At 39.6% G+C, this 25387-nt stretch overlaps 1 protein-coding gene across 3 annotated transcripts in view; it reads left to right on the forward strand.

Moving 5' to 3' along the window:
* LOC127574760 (protein unc-80 homolog) overlaps positions 1-25387 on the forward strand; it is a 211845-nt gene that overhangs the window by 12806 nt on the left and 173652 nt on the right. The window contains exons 3-7 of one of the 3 annotated variants that reach the window (XM_052024057.1): positions 9303-9459; positions 15496-15806; positions 17007-17130; positions 18267-18331; positions 21937-22067. The exons of 1 other annotated variant lie outside the window; for it this stretch is intronic. In XM_052024057.1, coding sequence (XP_051880017.1) covers positions 9303-9459; positions 15496-15806; positions 17007-17130; positions 18267-18331; positions 21937-22067 — 788 coding nt within the window. The remainder of the gene's footprint in view (positions 1-9302; positions 9460-15495; positions 15807-17006; positions 17131-18266; positions 18332-21936; positions 22068-25387) is intronic. One more of the 3 variants, XM_052024066.1, reaches the window with a different exon arrangement.

A 25387-nucleotide genomic window follows, 5' to 3' on the forward strand; every position in this document is an offset into this window, starting at 1 on the left:
ACTTGGTCTGGATCAGTACATGAAATTATGATGTTGTTGCCATTACAGACCTGGTTGTGTGAGGACTGGCAGCTTGACGTTCCTGGGTTTTGTTGTTTTAGTTGTGATTGGTGGGGGGGGGAAGCAAAAGAGGTGGCGGTCCCTCATGGTAGGCTGATTCAGAAGATAAAGATGCATGGGATCCAGAGTAAATTGCAGGTTTGGATTTGTATCATCTGCCCAATGGAAGGGGGAAGAAGACAGAATGACTAGGGTGGGAAGAATCCTTTATTATGTTGACTGCTTTCCTGAGGTAGCAGGAAGTGCAGACAGAGTCCATGGAGGGGAGGCTGGTTTTTGTGATGGACTGAGCTGTGTCCACAACTCTGCAATTTCTTGCAGTCTTAGAGTAGTTACCATACCAAGCTGTGTTGCATCAATAAAAATTGAGGGTCAATGAAGACGTGCTGAATTTCCTTAGCCTTCTGAGTAGGTAGAGGTGCTGATCTGCTTCCTTGACCATAGCATCCATGTGGTTGTACCAGGGCAGGCTATTGGTGATATTTACACCTAGGAACTTGAAGCTCTCAATTATCTCCACCTCAGCACCATTGATACATATAAGGCATGCACTCTGCCCTGCTTCCTGTAGTCAATGACCACGTCTTTTGTTTTGCTGACATTGAGGGAAAGGTCATCGTCTTGACCCCATTCCACTCGGCTCCCTACCTCTTTCTTGTACCCTGTCTCATTGTTATTGGAGATCTGGCCCACTACCGTGGTATCTTGTAGATGATGAATCTATACAGAATCTTGTGGTATACATGAATCTTGTGGTATCTTGTGAACTTGTAGATGGAATTTGAGCAGTATCTGGCAACACAGTCCTGAGTGCATAGAGAGTGAAGTAAGGGGCTGAGGATGCTGCCTTGTGGGACACCAGTGTTGAGCATAACTGTGGCAGAGGTGTTGCTGCCTATCCTTACTGATAGCGGTCTGTTGGTCAGGAAGTCAAGGATCCAGCTGCAGAGGGAAGTGTCGAGTCCTAGGTCTAGGAGTTTGGCGATGAGTTTGTTTGGAATTATGGTATTGAAGGTGGAGCAGTAGTCAATAAACAATAGTCTAACATAGGTATCTTTACTGTCCAGATGCTCCAGGGATGAGTGTGGGGCCAAAGAGATGGTGTCTGCCATAGACCTGTTTTGACAGTTAGTGAATTGCAGTGGGTTGAGGTTGTCTGGGAAGCTGAGGTTGTCATTGGGGGCGGCACGGTAGCGTAGCAGTTAGCGAGATCTATTACAGCGCCAGCGATCGGGGTTTGATTCCCGTCACTGTCTGCAAGGAGTTTGTACGTTCTCCCGTGTCTGCGTGGGTTTCCTCCAGGTGCTTCGGTTTCCTTCCACATTCTAAAAGACGTATGGGTAGGTTAATTTGGGTTTAAAATGGGTGGCGCGGACTCGATGGGCCGGAAGGGCCTGTTACCACGCTGTAAATAAAATTTAAAAAAAAAAAAAATTTTTTAAATTTAAAAATTTAAATGACCAGCCTCTCAAAGCGCTTCATGATGGTGGATGTCAGAGCCACTGGTCGGTAGTCATTAAGGCATGTTGCTTTATTTTTCTTTGGCACCAGGATGATAGTGGTTTTCTTAAAGCAGTTGGGAAGCTCAGATTGGAGTAGGGAGAGGTTAAAAATGTCTGCAAATGCTTCCACCAGCTGATCTGTGCAGGATACAAGGACACGGTTGGGACACCATCCGGACCAGTCGCTTTCTATGGGTTCACTCTCAGGAAGACTGATCTGGCGTCTGCAACAGTGACTGTGGGTACAGATGTGGGAAGTTGTCGGGGCGGATGGTGTCATTTCATTGCCCTTCTGTTCAAAACATACATAGAATGCATTGAGCTCATCGGGGAGGGATATGTTGTTGTCAGCAATGCGGCCCGACTTTGTTTTGTAGCCCATTATAGCATGCAAGTCTTCCCCCAACTGACAGCTGCTCTGAGCCAAAATCTTAGAATTCCCTATGACTAGCACGAGTTCTGCAGTGTTTAATTGGTAAATTGGTTTATTATTGTCACATATACTGAGGTACATTGCAAAAATTTGTTTTGCATGCCATCCATACAGATCATTTCATCACATCAGTGCATTGAGTTAGAAGAAGGGCAAACAATAATTGAATGCAGAATTATTATTGTCACGTACCAAGCTGCAGTGAAAAGCTTTTGCTTGCGTGCCATCCAGACAGAACATTCTGTACACAAGTACATCGAGGTCATAGAAAGGAAAACAGAATGCAGAATATCGTGTTACAGTTACAGAGAATGTGTAGTGCAGACAGGCAGTCAGGTGCAGGCCATAACGAGGTAGATTGTGAGGTCAAGAGTCCATTTTATTGTACTAGGGGACCGTTCAATAGTCTTATAACGGCAGGATAGAAGCTGTCCTTGAGCCTGTTGGTTTGTGCTTTCAAGCTTTTGTATCCTCTGCCCGATGGGAGGGCGGAGAAGAGAAAATGTCCAAGGTGGGTAGGGTCTTTGATTATGTTGTTTGCTTTACCGAGGCAGCGAGAAGTGTAGACAGAGTCCATGGAGGGGAAGCTGGTTTCCGTGATATGCTGAGCTGTGTCCACAACTCTCTGCGGTTTCTTGCGGTCTCGGGCAGAGCAGTTGCCACACCGAGCCGTGATGCATATGGATAGGATACTTTCTATGGGTGAGTCTGTAAGAATTGGTGAGGGTCGAAGGCAACGTGCCAAATTTCTTTAGCCTCTTGAGGAAGTAGAGGTGCTGGTGTGCTTCTTTGGGCATGGCGTTTATGTGGTTGGACTAGGACAGGCTATTGGTGATTGGTGATTCCTAGGAACTTGAAGGTCTCAACCCTCTCGACGTCAGCACCATTGATTCAAACAGGAGCGTGCTGACATTAAGGGAAAGATTGTGTCATGACACCATGTCACTGGGCATCAGGCTCATTTAAATGAGAAGGACTACCACCATCTTAATGGAGTCACTAGGAATAGCCAAAGAATGCAATGGAGTGGCTCTGTTGGTACAAAATGAAAGCAAATCCTTAGCAAGAAGTGACAGGAGATAGAAAAAGCATGCAAGAGAGGCAATGTTACAGTGGTCATGGGGGACTTCAATTTGCAGATAGACCAGGAAAATCATGTTGGCACTGGATCCCGAGAGAAGGAATTTGTAGAATGCCTACAAGATGGTTTTTTAGAGCAGATTGTGGCCGAACCCACTCTGGAAAAGGTAATTCTGGATTTGGTGTTGTGCAATGATCCAGATTTGATAAGGGAGCTTAAGGTAAAGGAACCGTAAGGAGGCAGTGATCATAATATGATAGAATTCACCCTGCAGTTTGAGAAGGAGAACCTGAAATCAGATGTATCGATATTACAGTTGAGTAAAGATATCTTAAGGGTAACTAGAGAGGCACGAGAGAGGAGCTGGTCAAAATTGATTGGAAGAGGACCCTAGCAGGGATGATGGTAGAGCAGCAATGGCAGGAGTTTCTGGGAGTAATTCAGAAGACGCAGGATCAGTTCATCCCAAAGAAGACACAGCATTCTAAAGGGAAAATGAGGCAACCATGGCTGACAATGGAAGTCAAAGACAGCATAAAAGCAAACAATATTGCAAAAATTAGTGGGAAGCTAGAGGATTGGGAAGCTATTAAAAACCAACAGAAGGCAACTAAAAAAGCAATGAGGACAAAAGATGAAATGTGAGGGTGAGCTAGCTGATAATATAAAAGAAGATACCAAAAGTTTTTTTTAGATGTATAAAGAGTGAAAGAGGGACAAGAGTGGACATTGGATTGCTGGAAAATGAAGCTGGAGAAGTAGTAGTGGGGAATAAAGAAATGGCAGATGAACCGAATAAGTATTTTGCATCAGTCTTCGCTGTGGAAGACACCAGCAACATGCCAGAAATTCGAGTCAGGAGGCAGAAGTGAGCGTAGTTACTATTACTAAGGAGAAAGTGCTTGGGAAGCCGAAAGATCTGAAGGTTTATCTACCTAGACCAGATGGACTACACCCTGGGGTTCTGAAAGAGGTAGCTGAAGAGATTATGGAGGCATCAGTAGTGATCTTTCAAGAATCCCTAGAGTCAGGAGTGGTTCCAGAGGACTGGAAAATCGCAAATTTCACTCCAGTCTTTAAGAAGGGAGGGAGGCAAAAGACAGGAAATTATAGGCCAGTTAACCTGACTTCAGTGGTTGGTAAGAGTCCATTATTAAGGATGAGGTTTTGGGGTATTTGGAAGCACACGACAAAATAGGCTGAAGTCAGCATGGTTTCCTTAAGGGGAGATCTTGCCTGACAAATCTGTTGGAATTCTTTGAGGAAGTAACAGGCAGGATAGACAAAGGAGAGTCAGTGGATGTTGTTTATTTGGATTTTCAGAAGGCCTTTGACAAGGAATTGATGGCTTTGTGGCTAAGTTTGCAGATGATATAAAGATGGGTGGAGGGGCAGGTAGTGTTGAGGAAGCAGGGAATCTGCAAAAGGACTTGGATAGGTTGAGATAATGGGCAAAGAAGTGGCAGGTGGAATACAGCATAGGGAAATGTATGGTCATGCACTTTGGTAGAAGGAATAAAGGTGTAAACTATTTTCTAAATGGGGAGAGAATTCAGAAATCAGAGGTCAAAGGGACTCGGGAGTCCTAGTGCAGGTTGAGTCAGTGGTAAGGAAGGCAGATGCAATATTAGCATTCATTTTGAGAGGACTAGAAAATAAAAGAAAGGATGTAATGCTGAGACTTTATAAGGCTTCTGTCAGACTGCATTTGGAGTATTGTGAGCAGTTTTGGGCCCCATATTTAAGGAAGGATGTGCAGGTGTTGGAGAGGGTCCAGAGTGGGTTTACAAGAATGATCCTGGGAACAAAAGGGTTAATGTATGAGGAGTGTTTGATGGCTCTCGGCTGGAGTTCAGAAAGATGGGGGGTGGGGGGGGGGGAAGCTCATTGAAACCTACCAAATATTGTAAGGCCTGGATAGAGTGGACATGGAGAGGATATGTCCAGTAGTGAGGGTGTCTTGGACAAGAGGGCACAGCCTCAGAATAAAAGGACGTCCCTTTAGAACAGAGATGATGAGGAATTCCTTTAGCCAGCGGGTGGTGAATCTGTGGAATTCATTGCCACAGACAGCTGTGGAAGCTAAGTCATCGGGTGTATTTAAAGCAGAGGTTAATAGGTTCCTGATTAATAAGGGTGTCAAAGGTTATGGGGAGAAGTCAGGAGAATGGGGTCGAGAGGGAAAAATAAATCAGCCATGATCAAATGGTGGAACAGACTCAATGGACTGAATGGCCTAATTCTGCTCCTATGTCTTATGGTCTTGTGCATTATTGCCAACATTGCTCTTGAAATGTGATAAAAGAAAGCTGCTCTTGGCAGTGGTGGAAGTTCCCCCACAGCCCACCCACCATGTTTGAGAGTGGGAATTATTATCCACACATCACATTAAGCTCTGGCAGAAATATTCCATGCGTTCTTGCTCTGTATTTGCTCTAACGTGGTTGAGAGAAGGGCAGGACTGACAGCTCAGTGTTCCAGGCTAAAGAAGTTTCGGGCATGACAAAAGGGGTTACAAAACAGGAGGGGATGTTGCACTGCTGATCAGCAGTACTTGGGGAGGATATCCTGCAGGGATCTGCCAATGAGGCTTTATGGGTAGAACTTAGAAATAAGCAAGGGGCAATACCTTTGGGGTTATACTATGGGGCCCCTCAATAGTCAGCAGAAATTAAAATAACAGGCAGTAGGATAGAACAACAATAGGGTTGGAGTCTTGGGGGATTTTAACTTTGCCAATGTTGTCTGGGATTGCCTTCGTGTAAAGGGCTTAGATGGGGTGGGATTTGGAAAATGCATTCAAGAAAGGTTTTAAAAACAGTATGTAGAGAGTCCTACTGGGGAAGGGTCTGTACTCGACCTTGTATGAGGGAATTAAGATGGGTAAGTTCTGGAAGGGCCTCTGGAGGAACCCTTTGGGAACAGGGACCAAGTTCAGTATGTTTCAAGGTTGTCATGGAAAAAGATAAGGTTGGTCTTAAATTGGGGGCGGTCTGATTTCAATAGCATAAAGCAGGCCTGGTGAAAGTATATTGAGAGCAGCTGCTAGAGGAAAAACAACAGCTGATAAGTGGGAGGTGTTTAAAAGTGAGATAGTAAGAGCTCAGAGTCACCATGTCCCTGTACGGTTAAGAAGAAAAGATGTTAAGACTAAGGAAGCTTGTTTATGAAAGGAAATTGAAGGTTTGATTAGAAATAAGAAGGAAGCTTGTATCAGGAATAGCATTTGGTATCAAGTAAATCATTTGTGGTTCATAGAAGATAAAGAAATTAGGAAAGGCAGAAAGAGGACATGAAATGGCCATGGCAAGCAGAATCAAGGAGAATCCAGAAAGAACCCTATTAGAAGCAAGAGGATAGCTTGGGAAAAAGTAGGTCTTTTCAGGAACCAAGAGGGAAATCCAGGCGTGAAGACAGGAGACATGAGCGGGATCCTAAATGAATACTTCTCATCAGTATTCACCAGGGAGAAGGATGTGGAGGATGGAGAGTTACTGGAAGGGTACGCTGATATTCTGGAACATGTCTCTGAGGAAGGAGGAAGTCTTGGAGAGATATTGATATGCATAGGTATGGATAAATCCCCAGAGTCTGTTAGGACCCATCCCAGCAAGGGAGGAGATTCCTGGGGCTCTAACAGACTTTGTATCTTCGTTGACCATGGGGTGAGGTGCCAGAAGACTGGAGGACTGTTGACATAGTTCCCTTCTTCAAAAAGTGCAGTAGGGATAAACTAGGAAAGTGCAAGCCAGTGAGCTATGCATCAGTAATGGGGAACTCATTGGGAAAGATTCTAAGGGACAGGATTTATGTTCACTCAGAAAGCCAGGGACTGATTAAGAGGAGTCAGCACGGTTTTGTACAGGGGATATCCTGTCTCTCAAATCTGATTAAGCTTTTTGAGGGGTAACTGAGAAAGTTGATGAAGGCAGGGTGGTGGTTATGGTTTTTGACAAAGTCCCAGATTGTAAGCTGGTCCAGAAGGTTCAGGCACAGGGGATCCAAGGTGTGTTCAAAATTGGCTTAGTGATAGGAGGCAGAGGGTAGTGGTCAAGGGTTTATAACCAATAGTGTACTGCAGGGATTGGTGCTGGGATCTTTGTTGTTTGTCATGTATATTAATGGCAGATGGAATTTAATCCAGACAGTTGTGAGGTAATGTATGTAAAACATCAAATACTACAGGACGTATATAATAAATGGCAGGGACCTCAGGAGAGTTGACGTACAGAGGGACCTTGGGGTGCAAGTTCAGAGCTTCCTGAAAATAGCAATACAGGTGAATAGGGTAAGTGAAGAAGGCATTTGGCATGCTTGCCTTCATAGGCAGAGGCACTGAGTATAAGATTTGGGACATCATATTGCAACTGTATAAAACATTGGTCGAGATGCACTTGGAGTATTGTGTACAGTGCTGGTTGCCACACTAGAGGAAGGATGTGGTTGTGTTAGAAAGAGTGCGGAAGAGATTTACCAGTCTATTGCCTAAAATGGAGGGCTTTACTTATCAGGAGAGATTGGGCATGCTGGGTTATTTTTATTGGAACATAGGAGGCTGAGGCATGACCTTATAGAGGGCCATAGATAGGATATATAGTCTTTTTTTCCTGGGGCAGGAGAGTCTAGAACTAAAGGACACAGGTTTAAGGTAAGGGAGAGCAAGTTAAAGGAGATCTAAAAGTCAAGCTTTTCACACAGAGGGCTGTGGTTATATGGGATGAGCTGCCAGAGGATGTGGTAGAAGCAGATAAAATTACAATGTTTAAAAGGTGTTTGGACAGGTACTTGGATAGGAAACATGTAGAGGGATATGGACCTAGTACAAGCAAATGGGATTTGGTAGATAGGCCTCACTGTCGGTGTGGGTGAGTGGGGCCAAAGGGCCTATTGCTGTGTTGTACAACTCTGTGACTATATATTTTGATTGTGAAATGGGTCTTCTGCTATTGCAAACTAGTGATCCCTCTTCTTAATTAGAAATCATAGAATTGTTTTATCTTTTTTTCTCTCATTGAGGAGTTTGACTGTTAAAGTTTGGCCATGGATCGCATGGCTGATGTGTTTCCTATTGAGTGGAAGTACATTTTTCATAATGGCAAGATGTGAATTAGAAATTTGTCTTCGGTTGCTGTCGCTGAACGGTTGCTGAAGTATTAGTTGTTGAGGAATTCATCTTCAGTGCGGTACCTATCTTTGATGGAGTCCCTTGTCCACTGTACTCCCCTCCTGACATTCAGTTCCATTGGCTTGAATATTTTAGCCCACTTTTAGTATTAGCAAATTGCTGGTGTCCTGTGTGTGCTGTAAGAGCAGGTGAATTATAATCTAGTTCTTTAGAGCATTAATAATGGGAAAAGTGGCTTTGGAGACTATTCATCTTGAATCATCTTCTTAGCTTATCAGAGAAGAGTACATGTGAACAGCCTTAATGAAGGAAAAAATCATGTTGAAATAGAAATTGAATGGCCCCTTATTGGTGTGGTGCACAGTTGGTCAGCAAGTAATTTGTTCAGAAAAACTAGTAGAGTATGAAGCCCAAGGTATTGAATTATATTGAATAGGTTATTAGATATTCTTGGGTCTGGGTTGTGAGGAGGTCTGTTGCAGGGCAGAGAGACCTGGGGATGGGATTGGGAGAACATCCAGGTTTGGTGGAGATGTTGATAGCTGAGGACTGAATGGAGAATGCCATTTGGAGTTCATAAAGGGGATTGTCATCACAAAGTCAAAGTAAAGTTTATTGTCATATGCACAAGTACTTGTATGCATAGGTGCAATGAAAAAAGTAACTTGCAGCAGCATTCCAGGTACATACATTTAGATACACGGCATTTACAAGAAAAGCATAAATTATACAAGAAAAAAACACAACTAGAACAAAAAAAATAGGAAGTCCATTGTAGTGCAAAGTGGTCATCGTATTTCTATACTGAGGTAGTGATGAGGGTTGTTCAAGGATTGAACTCTCTTCAAGGAGGGCTGGCCAGATACCAGAGGGAGGGTTGGCTAGTGGAGGTGTGATTGGGGGGGTGGGGGGAATCACGAGAAGGATGGTGATTGGTGTTTTAACATTTTAAAAGCCCTTGTATTTCAAATTTTAATCTCTGACTATAGTTTTCACAACAAACTCCTAACCAATACATTGTGATGTGAACTTAGAAAAAAATAGGTTTACTTGTGAGAAGAATGCATTGATTTATTTTAACTATGCTTTGTTGGATTCTAGTCCTTTGAGCGCGTATTGGTGGAAAATAAGTTACATGGTCTCTCACCTGCACTTTCTGAAGCCATCCAGAGCATTACACGTTGGGAACTCGTACAGGCTGCCCTTCCACATGTACTCCACTGCACAGCCACACTACTGTCAAACCGAAATAAGCTTGGTGAGCTCCTTTGCATTCTTCTCTGCCTATTAAGTTTTCTAGCTTTAAACATACTTTGGGTATTTACTATGACAAATCAGATATTTTTCATATACAGTATATGCACCACCCAGTATCTACAGGCTTTTGGCAGTAAGTATATTAAAATTCTCAGAAACACAATAAAAGATGTCAGTTAATATTGCTTTTTTTTTGCAGAATAAATAAAGCCACGGAGGTCATACCAGCAGCAGTATTCATAGGCAAACGGCCACGTCTAAGTGTCAACTCTGTGATAACTCGGGTACCTCTTCACTGTAGCCAAACAGAATAGAATAATGATTAGTATGTTCTGTAAAATCAAGGTCACACTTAGCAGAAGGACTGATGGTAGAGATTATGAACAAAGTACATAATTTTAGTTAATAACATTTTATATACATGTGTTCAAATTCCTCAACAATTGTTTGCCAATTTTCATATAGCTGTTTTAAGAAGTTATAGTCAGAATTGAAATATATTTTGAAAAGACAAAAACATTTAGAAATAAAGCTGGTTGAGCTTTCAGTTCATCAGGTAATGAGTGGCATTGCTGAGAATTGGAATGTACTTTCCATCAACACTGGTATGATTTGTGCCACTTGAAATATAATTACGGAACCAAAAACACCATTAATGACTGAATCAGGCTTGCATCTTGGTTTTTACCTCCGGCATAGATTCTGTCATTGTCAATCATTGATAATTGTTTTAAGAGTTTATTTTAATCTTTGAGCAAAAATTTTGAAATGTTACATGTTCAAAAATAAATAAGCCTGTGAGCCCCATCTGTTCTGACACTAGTTATGTAAGAATGAGAAAAAGAAATGTAGAGTAAGAGAGACGTATGTTTTGTCTTCTTGTTGCTTTAAGTGGCTGGAGGTAAAAAGGATGCAATCTAAATTCTTTAAAATTTATTCCAAAGGTAATGCCTTTTCTTCATGTAACTGCAGATGTTTACCTTTTAGGCTTTTTGGCTGTATTCTTCAAATATTGCTTCAAATATTTACTGACTTAAACAACATTGTTTTGTGTGCCTCAAGTATGTCTTGTCTAAAACCTGCCTATTTCTAGACATTTCTCTTATATCACAGAGTCAGTTTTTAAACTTGGGCTTTTTGGCACTAATTCCAACAGAATATTGCCTAATAACCTTGTACAAATTTTTCATAATTTCAAAAATCTTAATAATCCTTTCTGTCAAGTGAAAACATTTACACTGTCAACCATAAATTCACAAATAGAAGTCTCAACTTTAGTATTACCCTGAGACATTGCAAATATTCCATTTTATGAAATGAAAGAAAATAGCATTTCTACAGACGCTGGAAGTCTGAAATAAAAACAGAAAGTGCTAGAAACACTCAGTGGGTCAGTCAGCATCTGTGGAAAGAGAAACTGGCTTTGACCTGAAACCTTTGGGCATACATTTTGAAATGTCACTGTTCAAAAAACAGGGTCTTTGACATGAAATGTTTCTCTTTCCACAAATGCTGCCTGCCCTGTTGAGTGTTTCCGTCATCTTCTGTTTTTAATGAAATATGAAAGAGCAGGATAACCAACTTTACAGTGTTAAGAACAAAAAAAAACCTTAAGAATCAGAAGTAAGGGTAACCCATAAGGCCTTTCGAGCCACATTTGCTATTCAGTATCATGTTTCATTCTGTGCTTAAAGTTCATTTGCTAGCCCAATTCCACATTCGTTAATGTACAAAAATCTCAACCTTTAATATACTTAACAACTGAAGATTCAGTTCTATAGGACAAAGAGTTCTTTAAAAAAATACTTGCAGTCAAGAAATTTCTCACCTCAGACATTAGTGCCTTATCCTGAGACGATGCACTCTTAATCTGAGCATCTCCAGCCTGAAATCATGCATTCTTAATTCTAGCATCTCCAGGCAACCTCACTGCATTTACCCTGTCTATCCTTTTTTAGAATATTATGTGAAGAGGGCTCCATGTGTTTGCTTTTTTAAAACATTGTTCACTTAATTTATATCTTTTAGCATGTTTACATGTTGTTATGCTTTTGAAATGAATCTTCATTCATGCCGGGCATATACTCCAAAAATAATAAGAAACTGAGATTAGTAGAAGCTTGAGGCCAGAATGTGACTTCAAATAGTTTTGTTAGTCATCATCAAACATAGCTACATGAACTTAACAACATTCTGTTCTCTCTAATCATGTTTTTCTCTCTCTCATACTTTTATACTCCTCAAAAAAGATGGATAGAGCTCTCTTGATATTTTTGCATAATGTTAATAATGGAATCCTCAATGCCCTGATAGACCACAATTTTATGTAAAAGGTACCATGGCATCCTTTCAAAGAAGAGACAGTATTTCTTGGTGTCTGGCAGGCATTTCTCTTTGTAAACATTATCCAAAGTGAAATATTAACTGGTCATTCATCTCAATTTCTATATGGTTGTTAGGAATTCTGTAAATTCAGTGCTGTTTATGAGATGTTTTTATGTGCTATTTGCCTATGCAAGTAGTTGCATTCTGAGAATACAGTACTTGAGAATATGGTAAGGTGATTTATAAATGCAAATCCTTAGCTTTTTCTTCTGTTTCTTATAATACTTTACAAATCAGGAATTAAATTTTCTGAATTTAAATTCTGAAAATCTGTTTCTACAGTCCCTTTGGTTTACATGTGTACACAGACTTGCTAGATATTTTATTTGTGTTTTTCTCATGGTTAATATTCAAGTTAGTAATATTCAGGATCAGATTCGTGAGTTGTTTCCTTGTGGATTACTTTGTATCAAATTTCAAATCCTAGTCATCTAACCAGTTGTTTTCTGAATGATGATTGAAGGATATTGGCTCAAGTACAGGGATAATGCATCTGCTTTTCAAATAATGCCATGATGCCTTTTCTGTCTGTGTGAAAGGACACAATGCAAGGGTTAAATTTAATCTGAAAGACATTCTGGCAGCACTGCTCTAAAACAACAATTCAGATTACGTACTCAAGTATTTGAAAATGTACAAGGCATAGTTAGTAACTTTGCAGATGGCACTAAGATAGGTGGTGTCGTTGACAGTGAAGATGGTTATCAGGATTTACAGAGGTAACTTGATCAGCTGGATAAGTGGGCTGAAGAATGGCAAATGGAGTTTGGATAAATACGAGGTATTGCATTTTTGGAAGACAAATCAGGGTAGGACATTCATAGTCAACGGTAGGGCCCTGGGGAGTGTTGTATAACAGAGGGATATAGGAATACAAGTACATGGTTCCCTGAAAATGGTGTTGCAGGTAGACAGGGTGGTGAAGAAGACTTTTGGTACGCTGGCCTTCATCAGGGCATTTAGAATAGAAGTTGGGATGTTATGTTGCAGTTGTACAAGACATTGGTGAGGTTGCATCTGGAATGTTGTGTTCAGTTCTGGTCACCCTGCTGTAGAAAAAATGTTATTAAGCTGGAAAGAGTACAGAGGAGATTTAGGAGGATTAAAGGACTGAGTTATGGAGAGAGGTTGAGCAGATTGGGGTTGTTTTCATTGGAGTGTAGGAGAATGAGGGGTTATCTTATAGAGGTGTATAAAATCATGAGGGGCATAGGTAGGATCAATGCACACAGTCTTTTTCCCAAGGCACAGGTTTAAACTGAGAGGGGAGAGATTTAAAAGGAATCTGAGGGGCAACTTTTTCACCTAGATGGCGGTCAATTTATGGAATAAGCTGCCGGAGGAAGTGGTTGAGGCAGATACATTAACAACGTTGAAAAGGTACTTGGACAGGTAGGTAGATAGGAAAGGTTTAGAGGGATGTGGGCCAAATGTAGGCAAATGGGACTAGCTTAGATGGGAATCTTGGTCGGCACGGACCAGTTGGGTCGAAGGGCCCATTTCTGTGCTGTATGACTCTATTTGAGCATGACTTGAAAGCAAAAGAAAGAATACAGGTTTTTGAGCCTAGGCTAATGACTAAATTAGGATGGGTAGAATTTCAAAAACAAAGATGATGTGCTTTCATTAAATGCAGAAAATGAAAGATTATGAGAGCTATTTTCCCTTTGCTGGCATTGATTCATTGGGTATATAGAACAGCTGACATTCAGTATACTATGATGTGATTAGCCATAGGGAAAGTACACACAAAGTAATCTCCTCTCATTTAGAGCCCTAAAATTCTGCCAGAGTTCTTTCACAAATACATCGCTCGTCTTGTAGAAACCTGCTTTAATTGTACCTTGCTTTATAAGCTGACACAACAGCAACTTATGTTGGAATCGCATCCTTCTAAATACATTTTGTAAGAACACAAGAAACAGGAGTCAAACAGTTTCCTGCTCCATTGTTCATTAAGATCATGGCTGACCTCTTACCTCAGTGCTTCTTTTCTGTATTAACCATATATTCCTTGATTTCCTCTAATATCCAAAGATCTAACCATCTCTGTCTTAAATGTGCTCAGTGACTGAGCCTCCAAAGCACTTTTGGGTAAAGATTTTCAAAGACTTACCAGCCTATAGGTAAAAACATTTCTTGATTTTTGTCTGTTTGAATATGGTCATCTCTCATTCTACTGAACTGCAGGGAGTACAGACCCAAAATTGTCTAGCCTCTCTTGATAGGATAACCCTCTCATCCCAGGAATTAGCCTGGTGAATCTCCTTTGGACTGTCTTTAATGCTACTCTATCTCCTTTTTAGGTAAGGAGGTCATTTAACTATTGATTCTGTGCTGGCTCACAGAACAATCCCATTCCCTTACCAAATTTCCCTATAACCTATTCTTCCAACATGCCCAGCAAACTCCACCCAGACAACGCTAGTGGTCAGGATTGAAACGGAGTTGCTGGAGCTAAGATGCAGCAGCTCTGCTAACTACATCACCGCGCCACCCATTTCTCTGTTTATGTTCTCACGTTCTTAAAGGGTATGGCAGAGTAAATATGGGAAAGGTGTTTTCCTGGCTTGGAAAGTTATGGAAAAAAAGGAATTTTTTTTTAATATTTGTAGTAACTAACGTTTTTGTGAAACTAATCTGTTGATTGGTAATCTCAGTCACCTTCTGATGGATTACATATTCAATTCAACTACTGAAGTTTTTAAGAGAATTGATATGGTTAGGAGATGTGATACCTTAAAATAAGCCAGAATACAAGGGATCCCTGGGTTATGTAAGGGTTCTCTTCCTGAGAACTGTCGTTAAATTGAATTTTCCATAAGTTGGAAACCAACAATTTCCTCAAATCACAATGTGAAATCTTTAGTCTCATTAGCTATTGTAGACTGATTAGCAAAGAGTAGATGTGGGTGAAAGGGGTTGTTACCAGCAAGTGAACTGTGACAAATGTTTGTCTGAATGTAGCCTGAGTGGATTGACGGGGAGAGCTGATCTGCTAATCAGTGAGAAAACTATCAGCGGCTTAATAAAAAAAAACTGTGCACTATTGAGAGGTGGCCCGGGATTTGGATCTCACTTGAAGGAGAGTTTGGAGAAGGTGTTGACTCTTTCTATGGGTGATCTCTGCATTTTTTCCTGGTGAAGAGGTTCAAGTACTGTACCCGAGAGCAGAGTCTGGGAGAATTTTCGTAAGCTGGGTCTTCTGCTAGAGGGGGATCTTCTCCAGGGACCCACTCTACTGTACATCAGTCATTCCCTGCTCAACCTTGGGCACTCCCTGTCTTGATATTGGGCACTTAATTTGCATACTGCTAAAAGGAGATGTCGATAGGAATTGTCTCCAATACCAAATCAGAGTTTGTTTATAAATTGCAAGGAACAATCTCCTTCAATTTTGGTAATTATGTTTCACTTTTCCCAGCTACCATTTTTATTGTTAGCACTGAAAGCGTCTACAATATCTAGGTAAAATTTAGGAGATTGAGCATCAGCTCTGTTGATGATGATAACTGTTGTTACCTGATACCACACGCTGTCTCCCATGATGTTTTGAGGTGTTCATAAGATTGCATGAAGAGGTAAGTGCTTACTTTGGTCCAAAATATTCTTTATAAATTGTTAAAATATATTGTACATTATTTTGTTAAAGGCCATCAAGATAAGCTTGGTGTTGCAGAGACCAAGCTTCTTCATACACTGCACTGGATGCTGTTGGATGCTCCTTATGAATGCAGTAATGAAACTACAGCTGCATTCAGTGCTGGAGGAGGTGGATCCAGTTGGTCTGGGAGCAGCAGTGCTTTTATTCATCAAGTGGAGAATCAAGGATCTCCAGGCCAGCCGAGGCAGTGCAGTGTAGCAGAGGATGAAGAGCACCCCAGACCTAAGTTATTCACAAATTCAATGGCCACAGTAGAACTGTTTGTCTTTTTGTTTGCACCTCTTGTCAACAGAATTAAGGTAAATTAATGATTTAATCATTTTCTTAAAACTTTATACTTCCGATTCAGCACTTTGAATTCAATACTTTGAATTCAGCATAAATCATGAGCTATTTCTTAGTTACTGTACTGCCGAATCAATTGCTTACATTCTGATATTTGTGCAGTTTATCTGTGAACTGTGCAGTATGTTTTGGTCCTCAATATTATGCTCAATATTTAATGATCACCAATTTGGCTGTTTAGCTAAACCTTTATGAATCACTAGTTGGGCCTCAACTCAGTATTGTGTACCATTCTTCAGGAAGGATACAAGAGCTTTGGTGAGGGCACAGAAAGATTGCAACATTATTAGGGAAGAGGTAGTTGCTAGTGGTTACACAGAGATTAGAACAGCAGGGATTTTCTCCTTAGATCAGGAAAGTTGAAGGAGAAATTAACAGATTTTCAAAGCTTTGGTTTTGGTTGCGTCATAAAGCAGAAATTGTTTAAAGTGGCAGTGTGAGTTAGTAATCAAAAGACACAATGTTAAGGTAATTGCAGAAAAATCAGAGAGGTTTGATAAAGATTTTTTTCCACCTTGGGTTAAGATCTGGAATATATTGCCACAAAGGTTATAGAATTTTTCAAATAATTTAGGTATGGAAATGAACAGCAAAACTTTCCCAGGCTAAGGGACAGAACAGAGAACTGGCAGTAATTACATGCTTTCAAAAGAAGGGTACAGGTAAAATTAGTCTAATGGGCACCATCTTTGCTGCATAGTTGTATTCAGGCCTCTTAATCATGTAGTCATTTGACTTCTATTGATCATGAACTTCAGCCGTTTGCCATTTTAGGTGTTCTGCAAAATATTTCTCAACCGAATTGTATATACATGCATTACTGAGGTAATCTAGAATGATTCAAGCATTATAAATTGATTTAGCTTTATTCAAAAGTAGATACAAGAAGGACTGTGATATAACAAACTTGCCTCCAGTAAAACTGAATTTTGAAAGCAAAGTGACAAAATCACTTTATAAGCAGGCATTACAATATTACACGCTTAGTAGAAGTGTTAGAGGATAACTTTCAACCCCTCTCAATTGGGCTAAAAATTATGATTGTACCATTTAAAATTTATTGATAACTTCCAGTTGATTAGCGCACCAGAATCAGTTGTACAAAAATAATTTCTTTGTCCTCAAATTGAATAGTGTATTCCCTTCAATGCTAGGAATCCGATCTTACGTTTCGCCTGGCCAGTGGCCTTGTGATTTGGCAACCTATGTGGGAGCACAAGCATCCAGAAGCTCCAGCATTTACTGCTCTTGTAAAGCCTGTTAGAAATATTGTTACAGGTAAGAAAATATTAACTTTTTGGCTTTAAATATATGCTTTGCAAATATTACTGAGAATTTTCATGCTTATTTGCATAAAATCCCTGTCTTCTCTGCTTTCAGAAAGACAAAATAAATAAAAGCATTAATGTACCAATAGAATTCAGCTTACTGATATTTATAGGGCTGTGTCCTTGTATTTAAAGAGGTACCTGTATCTGTTGCGATCCTTCACCAATAATCAAACAATTTGATATTTCTCTCACATCCTGTTCTACATTTTGAACTATGGACATAGTTGAAACCAGATGTTTTGTGAGCTTTAGAATCAATAAAAATTGTTGACACAGCAGATTCTGCAGATGCTTGAATCTGGAGCAACACACACAAACTGCTGGAGGAACTCAGCAGGTTTATTGTTTGCTTCCAATTTTCAATGTTAATCTATTTGAGTAGATTTGGAGCAGAATTCACAGATGTGGGGGATGAAAGTGTGTGTGTTTTTAAATCCATAAGTAAAGGTTCATTTGAAGGAGACTGATAGGAGAACAAAACATCTGAAACATCTCAACTCATTAGTGGGTTTTGATAAGATTCAAGGCTAAAGGATTACAAGGTGCAGGTACACATTTGTAGACAAGTGATGGGGTAGCCAGAACCTGATCTTTCTTTGATGACTGCTAAAGTAGTGGATGTGCTTGATGAAAAGCTTGTAAGGAGGATGGACCTTTACAATAGACAATTGGACCATGGTTCGATCAGCACTGCAGGAGGTCTAGTCATTCTTCAGTTTTCGATAAAATAAACATTTGGCATAGACACACAAACTCAAGTGACATCAAGAAAAAAATACCCTAAAAAGTTCAAAAGTGACTTAAATGCACATCTGCAATGCTTATTGTTCCTAAGTAATATTAGTTGCCCATTTTAGAGTAATGTTTGACCATCAGAAAATGATATGGACTGCCTGAACTCCAAATGAATATTTAAATGAAGAATTCACTTATCTATTATAGCCGTTCCTACAACCATTTCTGCCCTCATGAATATTTTCAACAGGACAGGACTCTTGCTCAATTTAAGCTGCGAAAGAAGAGAGCCAAGAGTAGAAAATCTGACTCTCTTTTTTGTTGCTGATGCATGATTTTCCTTTCCAGCTAAGAGAACTTCACCCTTAAACAACAGAGGAGTATCTTGCGATTTGGATAAAGCAGGAACAACAGTGAGTATTTTGTTACTTAACTCGTACACTTTCCTGTACTTGTATCATTTTTGAATAAGAGTAGCATATTCAGCTTCTTGAGCCAGTACTGCCATTTAATTACATTGTGATGATCCCTATTTACCTGCCATTGTGCCTAAATACCTGTATCTAACAGAAGTCTCTTAATCCTCTCAATTTACAACTGATATTATCCTTTAAAAGTCTGTTGAAACTGATTTCTAGATTTGCACTGCCCTTGTGGGGAAAATATGTTTCCTGATGTTAGCCTGAAATTCCTAGCTTGAGTTTGAAGTTAGGCTCCCTTGTTGAATACTCCCAGCCTTTCTGCCCCTGAACTCATGCCATGTAGTATTAGCATCTGAATATAACATGCTCATGTGAAATACTTCCCCTCTTTTAATTTCAGCATTTATGTTCACATTTTTATATTTCACAGGCTGATTATTTCAGTGATTATTATTTTGAAATCTTATGAAATAACATGCTAGCTATTAAATGTCAAATAAGGATTCCATTATTTTGTTCTGTCTCATTCATTTTTTGGAATATAAATGTCACTGACAAAGCCAGCACTTATTGTTCATGCCTAATTGCTTTGAGACGGTAGTAGTGAGCTGCCACCTTGAATCACTGCAGTCCTTCTGGTGGAGCCCAGTCTTGCTGCTGGGTAGGGAGTTTCAGGGTTTAGATCCTTAAAAGATAAAAGAACAGCGATATTTTTACAAGTCAGGATGGAATGTGACCTGCACCTGCTGCTCATTACTTCCTTTGTCAAAGAGGTCATAGGGTTTGGGAGGAGGTGTCAGAACACTGCAGGTAAATAATTGGCACATGTAATCAAATGCTGCCTTGATGTCCAGCGCATTCACCTCTGGAATTCAGCTCTTTACCTCATGTTTGACCAAGGCTGCTATCATGTGTAGAGCTCAATAGTTCTGGCAAAACCCAAACTAGGCAGTAGTAAGCAAATTAGTGGGGAAGATCAGTTTCACAGCACTATTGTTTATATCTTCTACCACTTTACTGATGATTTAGAATAATTGGGCAGGAATTAGCCAGATTAGATTTTCTTGCTTCATGTGGACAGGTTATACTCAGTCAGTTTTCAACATTGCATGGTAGATACCATATTGGAACTTCTTGACAAGAGGCCTGACTAATTCTGAAGCATTAAACAGCTGGGTGTTGTCTGGTTCCAGAATCATTGCCTTATCCAGTATTCTCAGTAGTTTATTGATATTAGAAGGAGTAAATCGAGTTGGCTTAAGGTTAGCTTCAGTATGGCGGGAATCTTGAGAGAAAACTCAGGTAGATCATCTATTCAGTACTATTGGTTGAACTTGGTTACAAATGCTGTAGCCTTGTCATCTGCGCCCTGCCATTATTGAGAATGGGGATGTCCTTCAAACTGCCTTCTCTCATTAGTAATTTAATTTCAAATCACCATTCACTACTCAAGGTGCTTTGATCTAATTTATTGGTTGTGAGATTGTTTAGCTTTCATTATCGCATGCTGTTTTTACTGTACTCAAATGTAGCAGCTTTGCCGGGTTGATATCTCATTTTTTTAGGTACATCTGGTGCTGTACCTTCTGCATTATTCATTGAACTAGAGTTGATACCCTGGCTTTTCAGAATGTAGTTAAGAGTTGAGAGCTGCTATGGTTCTAGTCACATATAGGCCAGATATGGTAAGGATTGCAGATTCATTCCCTGAAGGGCATTAGTGAACCTATATTAGGTCCCCTTGGTTTGAGGAGAGCAACACGGGCTTCTCCAATCTTTTGACAGAAGCAATGTCCCTTACTCTAGAATCATTTTAATAAATCTTTTCTGCATCCTCTCTTAAGATTTTACATCTTTTCTGAAGGGTGTTTCTCAGAACTGAACATAACACAACTTCAGCCACAAATGGAGTATTAAGTTTTTTTATTAAGGTTTATCGTGCATTCCTATATCAGTATTCCTATATCTATTAAAAAAACATTTCACAAAAATATACTATTTTGATTCAAAACAACATTTATAAATTGCATTTGATCACGTAACATTTGGTGTTGATGGCTTTTGCATATTTGGCAACTATGCTAAATTAAAGCTATATATTACCCATATAACCTTGATAATGAGAGTGCAGGGAAATCACCAAATATGAATCCCTGTTTTCTGTTGCATAGAAATATCTGTTGTGGCTGCTGGAAGAGTGGGCCTCTGAATTTTGTAAGATGTACAGGTCTTTTTTTTGTTTGGAAATGTTCTCAGAACTTTGGGTCAGGGTTAAATCTTAAAGCATGTTTGCAATGTAATTGTAAGAAAATACATTTTGGCACAAGTTGCTGGAACTTCTCCAACACCACTGTCATAACTTTGGAGAATGATTGGTAGAAACTCTGCTAAAATCCTGGCACTGGAGAAGCCTCATCCATTTTTTTATTTTTGTTTATCCTTAGTATCGCCGTATTCCATATTGTGGAGTGTGGTTTTGAGAGGTTATGAAAACTTGTTAAATGGCATTTGGAGGAAAAACCTCCAGATGCAAAAAAAATTCAGAGCAAAAATAGAAAATGCTGGAAGTATTCAGCAGATCAAGCAGCATTGATGGGGAGGGAAGCTGCACTGACGTTTCATCAGAACTTTAAAACTGGGATGATAAATGTGTTTTAAGCTACAGGGTAGGGAGATGGAGGGTAATGGAGGATTAGGGCGAATGCTTGTGATGAGGTACAGATTAAAGTTGTCCAGGTAACAATTACATTAAATTAGCTGTTAGAGGCAGAAAAAATTGAAACAGAAAGGTACAGCCACATCTATGGAGAGAGGGAGGACAAAATAGCTGGTTACCTGAAACTGTATTGAGTCCTGAGGGTTTCGGTACAGTACCTTGAACTCATGTCGGGCGACATTGAAGTAATGACTGAAGCTAGGCATCATTAATCTGCACCCTATCGTGATCATTCCCTCTGCTCTCTCCAACTATTCCCTACTCTACAACTGAAATCACATTTGTCTTCTTGCTTTTCCAGTTCCAATGATGGTCCTTGATCTGAAGCATTGACTTCATTCTCTTCCCCACAGATGCTGCTTGAGCTGCTGAATATTTCCAGCACTTTTATTTTTGTTTTTTTGTTAAATGGCATTTCTACTTGAGAGACTATTAAATATGGTGTGGGGGCGTGCACAATCCAAGATTTTACTTGTGATAGAAATAAAATTAATCCCTAAAATGTGTCCATTCTCAGAAATAGCTTTGCATAGAGAAAGAGTTTACTAAATGTGTTGTCAAACAACTTCTTTAACTTGACACCTTCTCAACAAATCAGTTCAAGAAATCAATGTAAATCTGTATTTTGGCAAGTATGAACAATACGTTGGAGCGCTAGTTTGCTTTGTTCTTAATAGAATGAAAATGAAAAAAAGTTACATTTCTCCTTCAGCAGCCCTGTAAATTGACTGAACAATAGGTGTGAATTATTCGTTAGTATTTTAGTTGTAATGGTATATCTTCAAAATAAGAATGTTGTATAATCTCACTGCTTTGATTGGGTATCAAAATGCCAATTTAATCAACCAAATGTTAATTTATTACCTTCAATGATACATAGGGTTTTCAGGTGGTTTGTGAAACCACTCAGTTGGATTCTATAACTCCAGAAGTCAGATCGCAGAGCTCTCAACAAAAAAATTCACCTGAAGCTGCAGCTGCTTCCAAGGACAAAAGAACCTCTGACTCCAGGTATTGCTCTTTCTCTTTTTAATATCAATAAGTAATGATATTCTCTTACAATTTGTTGATACTACCTAACATTCCTGTTAAGATAAATAACAGAGGTTTAGTACTTGGCAGTGAAGCAGTGTTTCAGTATACATTGTTTCTGTGGCCTTCACCCTCAGTTGGTTTATATTACACCTGGTCAAATTGCTGAGAGACAAGTCCAACTTACTGGGAAGTTATAGTTTAGTTCAGTCACCTATTCTGAAGCATTTTGGAATGCTGTATATCTAGTTTTGTTCTGATAAATTGAAGTTGATCTCAGCTCCTAATTCTTATTGTGAATATACTCATGCACTTGTAAAGGTGTGATTTGATTGAATGGTTCCCAATCATTTTAAATGAAAGCCTCAGATTCAGTAAAATCCATGCTCCACATAAACCTAGGCACAAGAAATTCTGCAGATGCTGGAATCTAGAGCAATACACAAAAAGTGCTGGAGGAACTCAGCAGGTCAGGCAGCATCTATAGAAGGAAATAAACAGTGGACGTTTCGGGCCAAGACCCTTCAGGACTGGAAAGGAAGAGGGCAGAAGCCAGAATAAGAAGATAGGGGGAGGAGCACATGCAGGCAGGGGATAGGTGAGTTCAGGTGATAGCCAGTCCTGGTGAGAGGGGGAAGGTGCAAGAAGCTGAGAGGTGATAGGTAGAAGAGGCAAAGGGCTGAAGAAGGAGGAATCTGGTAGGAGAGGGCAGTGGACCATGGAATAAAGGATGGGGGAGGGGAGGAGAGGAGATGGGCAGGTTATCACGGTGGGGGAAGGGAGCCACAGGAATAAAGGAAGACAAAGGAGTCGGGGGGGGGAAGCATAAACATGATGTCTGGGGCTCTCCCGGAAGCTGGCTTGCTGAATATATTTTTAACTTTTTGTAAACTTTCTAACTAAATTACTTCAATATTATTATGATTTCACAGATCCCATGTCAACTTTGTTCCACCCCAAGCAAGGTGGTGTGGGATTGAACCACTTGTGTAGCTTACTCTACAATATCTAGCTGAAGAACTGATGGCACTGCATGTTCTTTTCTCAAGACTTGATTATTTTAGGCTTAATTTTATATTATCTATTTGTTATCTGGACTTTCAAGTACGCTAGTTTCCTTATCACTTTCCCTTCACTTTCCACTATGATCAATATTGCACATCTAGCTGCGGGCCATGTTGTCAATCCTCTCCTCCTCCTTAATTATCAGATTGATATCAAATTTATTTGGCTCTTACTTCCGGTACATTTACAGAGACTGATAGAACATTTGATATTAAAGGAATCAAGGGATATGAGATTAGTGCAAGAAAGTGGTGCTGAGGTGAAAGATGTTACTGAATGGTAGGTATGATGGGGCCGAATGGCCTCTTCCTGCTTCTATTTTGTATGTTTCTTATCATTTTTATTCTCTTCATCTTCATATTTTTTAAAAAAAATTTTCTCTAATTTTTCTTTATAATTTTAAATCTGGAATAAATATTACAATTTTGACAACAGACTTTTTTCCATAGAATTCAAAATTACTTCAGCAGAAATACTTCTCAATAAATAAATTAAATCAACTGGCACAGTAATTGCAACCATGTTGCATTATTCCTGCTTGCTAGTTTTTTTATATTGGACCTCTGCAGTGTTTAATCCCAACCTTTTCCCCACATTGCTGTATATTGTGGCATTACCTGATTGCTAGGTTCCACTCTTACTTTTCAGATCATAGATGTCAATGTTCCAGCATTGACTCCAGGAACCTGCATGACTCTAGGCACCTGCATGCACATTTTGTGCCACAGAAAGTGTGTCCTAGTGCAAGTTAAGTGTCTGTACTCATTGCTCCCTGAATTCCAAGCAGACTTAAGTATATTCAGCACACATTTGGTTTTGCTATCCATTACCAGATCTGGTTGGACTGCATCAAGGTAGTATTATCAGGCTTCATTTACCTTACACATTGTCCAGGTTCACCTTAGAGTGCAAAGGGTTCTTCACTATCAATCATCTGCCCAATCCCCGACACTCTCCACTTTGGGGAAAAATAAGTAAAAAGAAAAATTCACGGCTACTTTTGTCATTATCATCAATATTATAAGGTTTAGCTGGTTCTTTTGTTTCCCTTTATCCACTAAGAATGGGTTTCCTTGTGGCTCAGTTAGATCAGTATATCTCTTTAATCTCTCCACTTCTCTCCCATGTGCCAAATTGTGTGATAAAAGCTTCAGATATAATATGATTTTCTATCAAGTTTTACTTTAAATTTAATTTCACCGCCATCTGCAGTGTAATGTCCTTCTGATTTGGGTGCAAATGAGAATACAACAGTGATAATAATGATGAGCTAAATCGAGCTGGCTAGTAGTCAGTGGTTCCAGAGGGAATCGCTGGTTATCAGCTGCTCCACATCTGACCCAAAAGAAGCAGTGCCGCAAATGCAGGTGTGGATAGGTCCAGGATGATCAGGCTTCCTCTAAGGCTGGTAGTGATAAAAAAAATTAATTCATTTATTTGTTTAAAAATTGCTAAGCTCTGGGAAAATGATAACTGTAATAATCATAATGTGTAATAATTAGATGGATTTAATAATAAATTATCTGTAAATACACAGTGACTGCAAGCGGAAGCTGTCTTTCTTCTAAATCAAATTTTTAGTTGACAAGATTTCTAAATTGTGTTCAGGCAATCTAATCTGAGCATGTACCTTACCAAATACTGCAGCAATAAGGAGCTGGAATTTAATTGTAAATGTATCCTTCCTGCTTCAGCAGCAGTATTGTTTGTTTTGACAGCTATTGCAGAAAATTGTAAGGCACTGAACTTGTAATCAATTCATTTTAATTAATGAACTAAAATAAAAAAGATGCCATTATTTATTATAATATAAATCAGAGAAAAAGGAATTAACATACAAAAAAAGATTTTTGTCCCTCAGTAGACAATAGCAACAACCTCTGGTTGAATATCAGGCAGAACTAAAGATACCAGCTTCATTGTTCTTTCAGTAAAAATATAGAATCATATTATTAATAATATCCAAGCCTATTGTTATTTCATCAATCTCTGGATTTACTGTAGTTTATCTCTTTGGTAAATGTCACTACGGAATACTCATTTAGTCAACCATGTTTTTTGCCTTCACCAAATAGGTCTCAGTTTTGATCCTGGATCAGCTCCTAATGTTCCTCTAACATCCTTTACTTTGAACATTGCTGTGGGAAAACAACTTTGTATTCCCCTTTGTTAAGCCCAATCTATTCTCACCCGGTCTAGTTCCTCATTTTCTTATTTGCTTCTTCTCTGTACTT

Source organism: Pristis pectinata, chromosome 1, assembly GCF_009764475.1.
Source record: "Pristis pectinata isolate sPriPec2 chromosome 1, sPriPec2.1.pri, whole genome shotgun sequence".
Taxonomy (NCBI): domain Eukaryota; kingdom Metazoa; phylum Chordata; class Chondrichthyes; order Rhinopristiformes; family Pristidae; genus Pristis; species Pristis pectinata.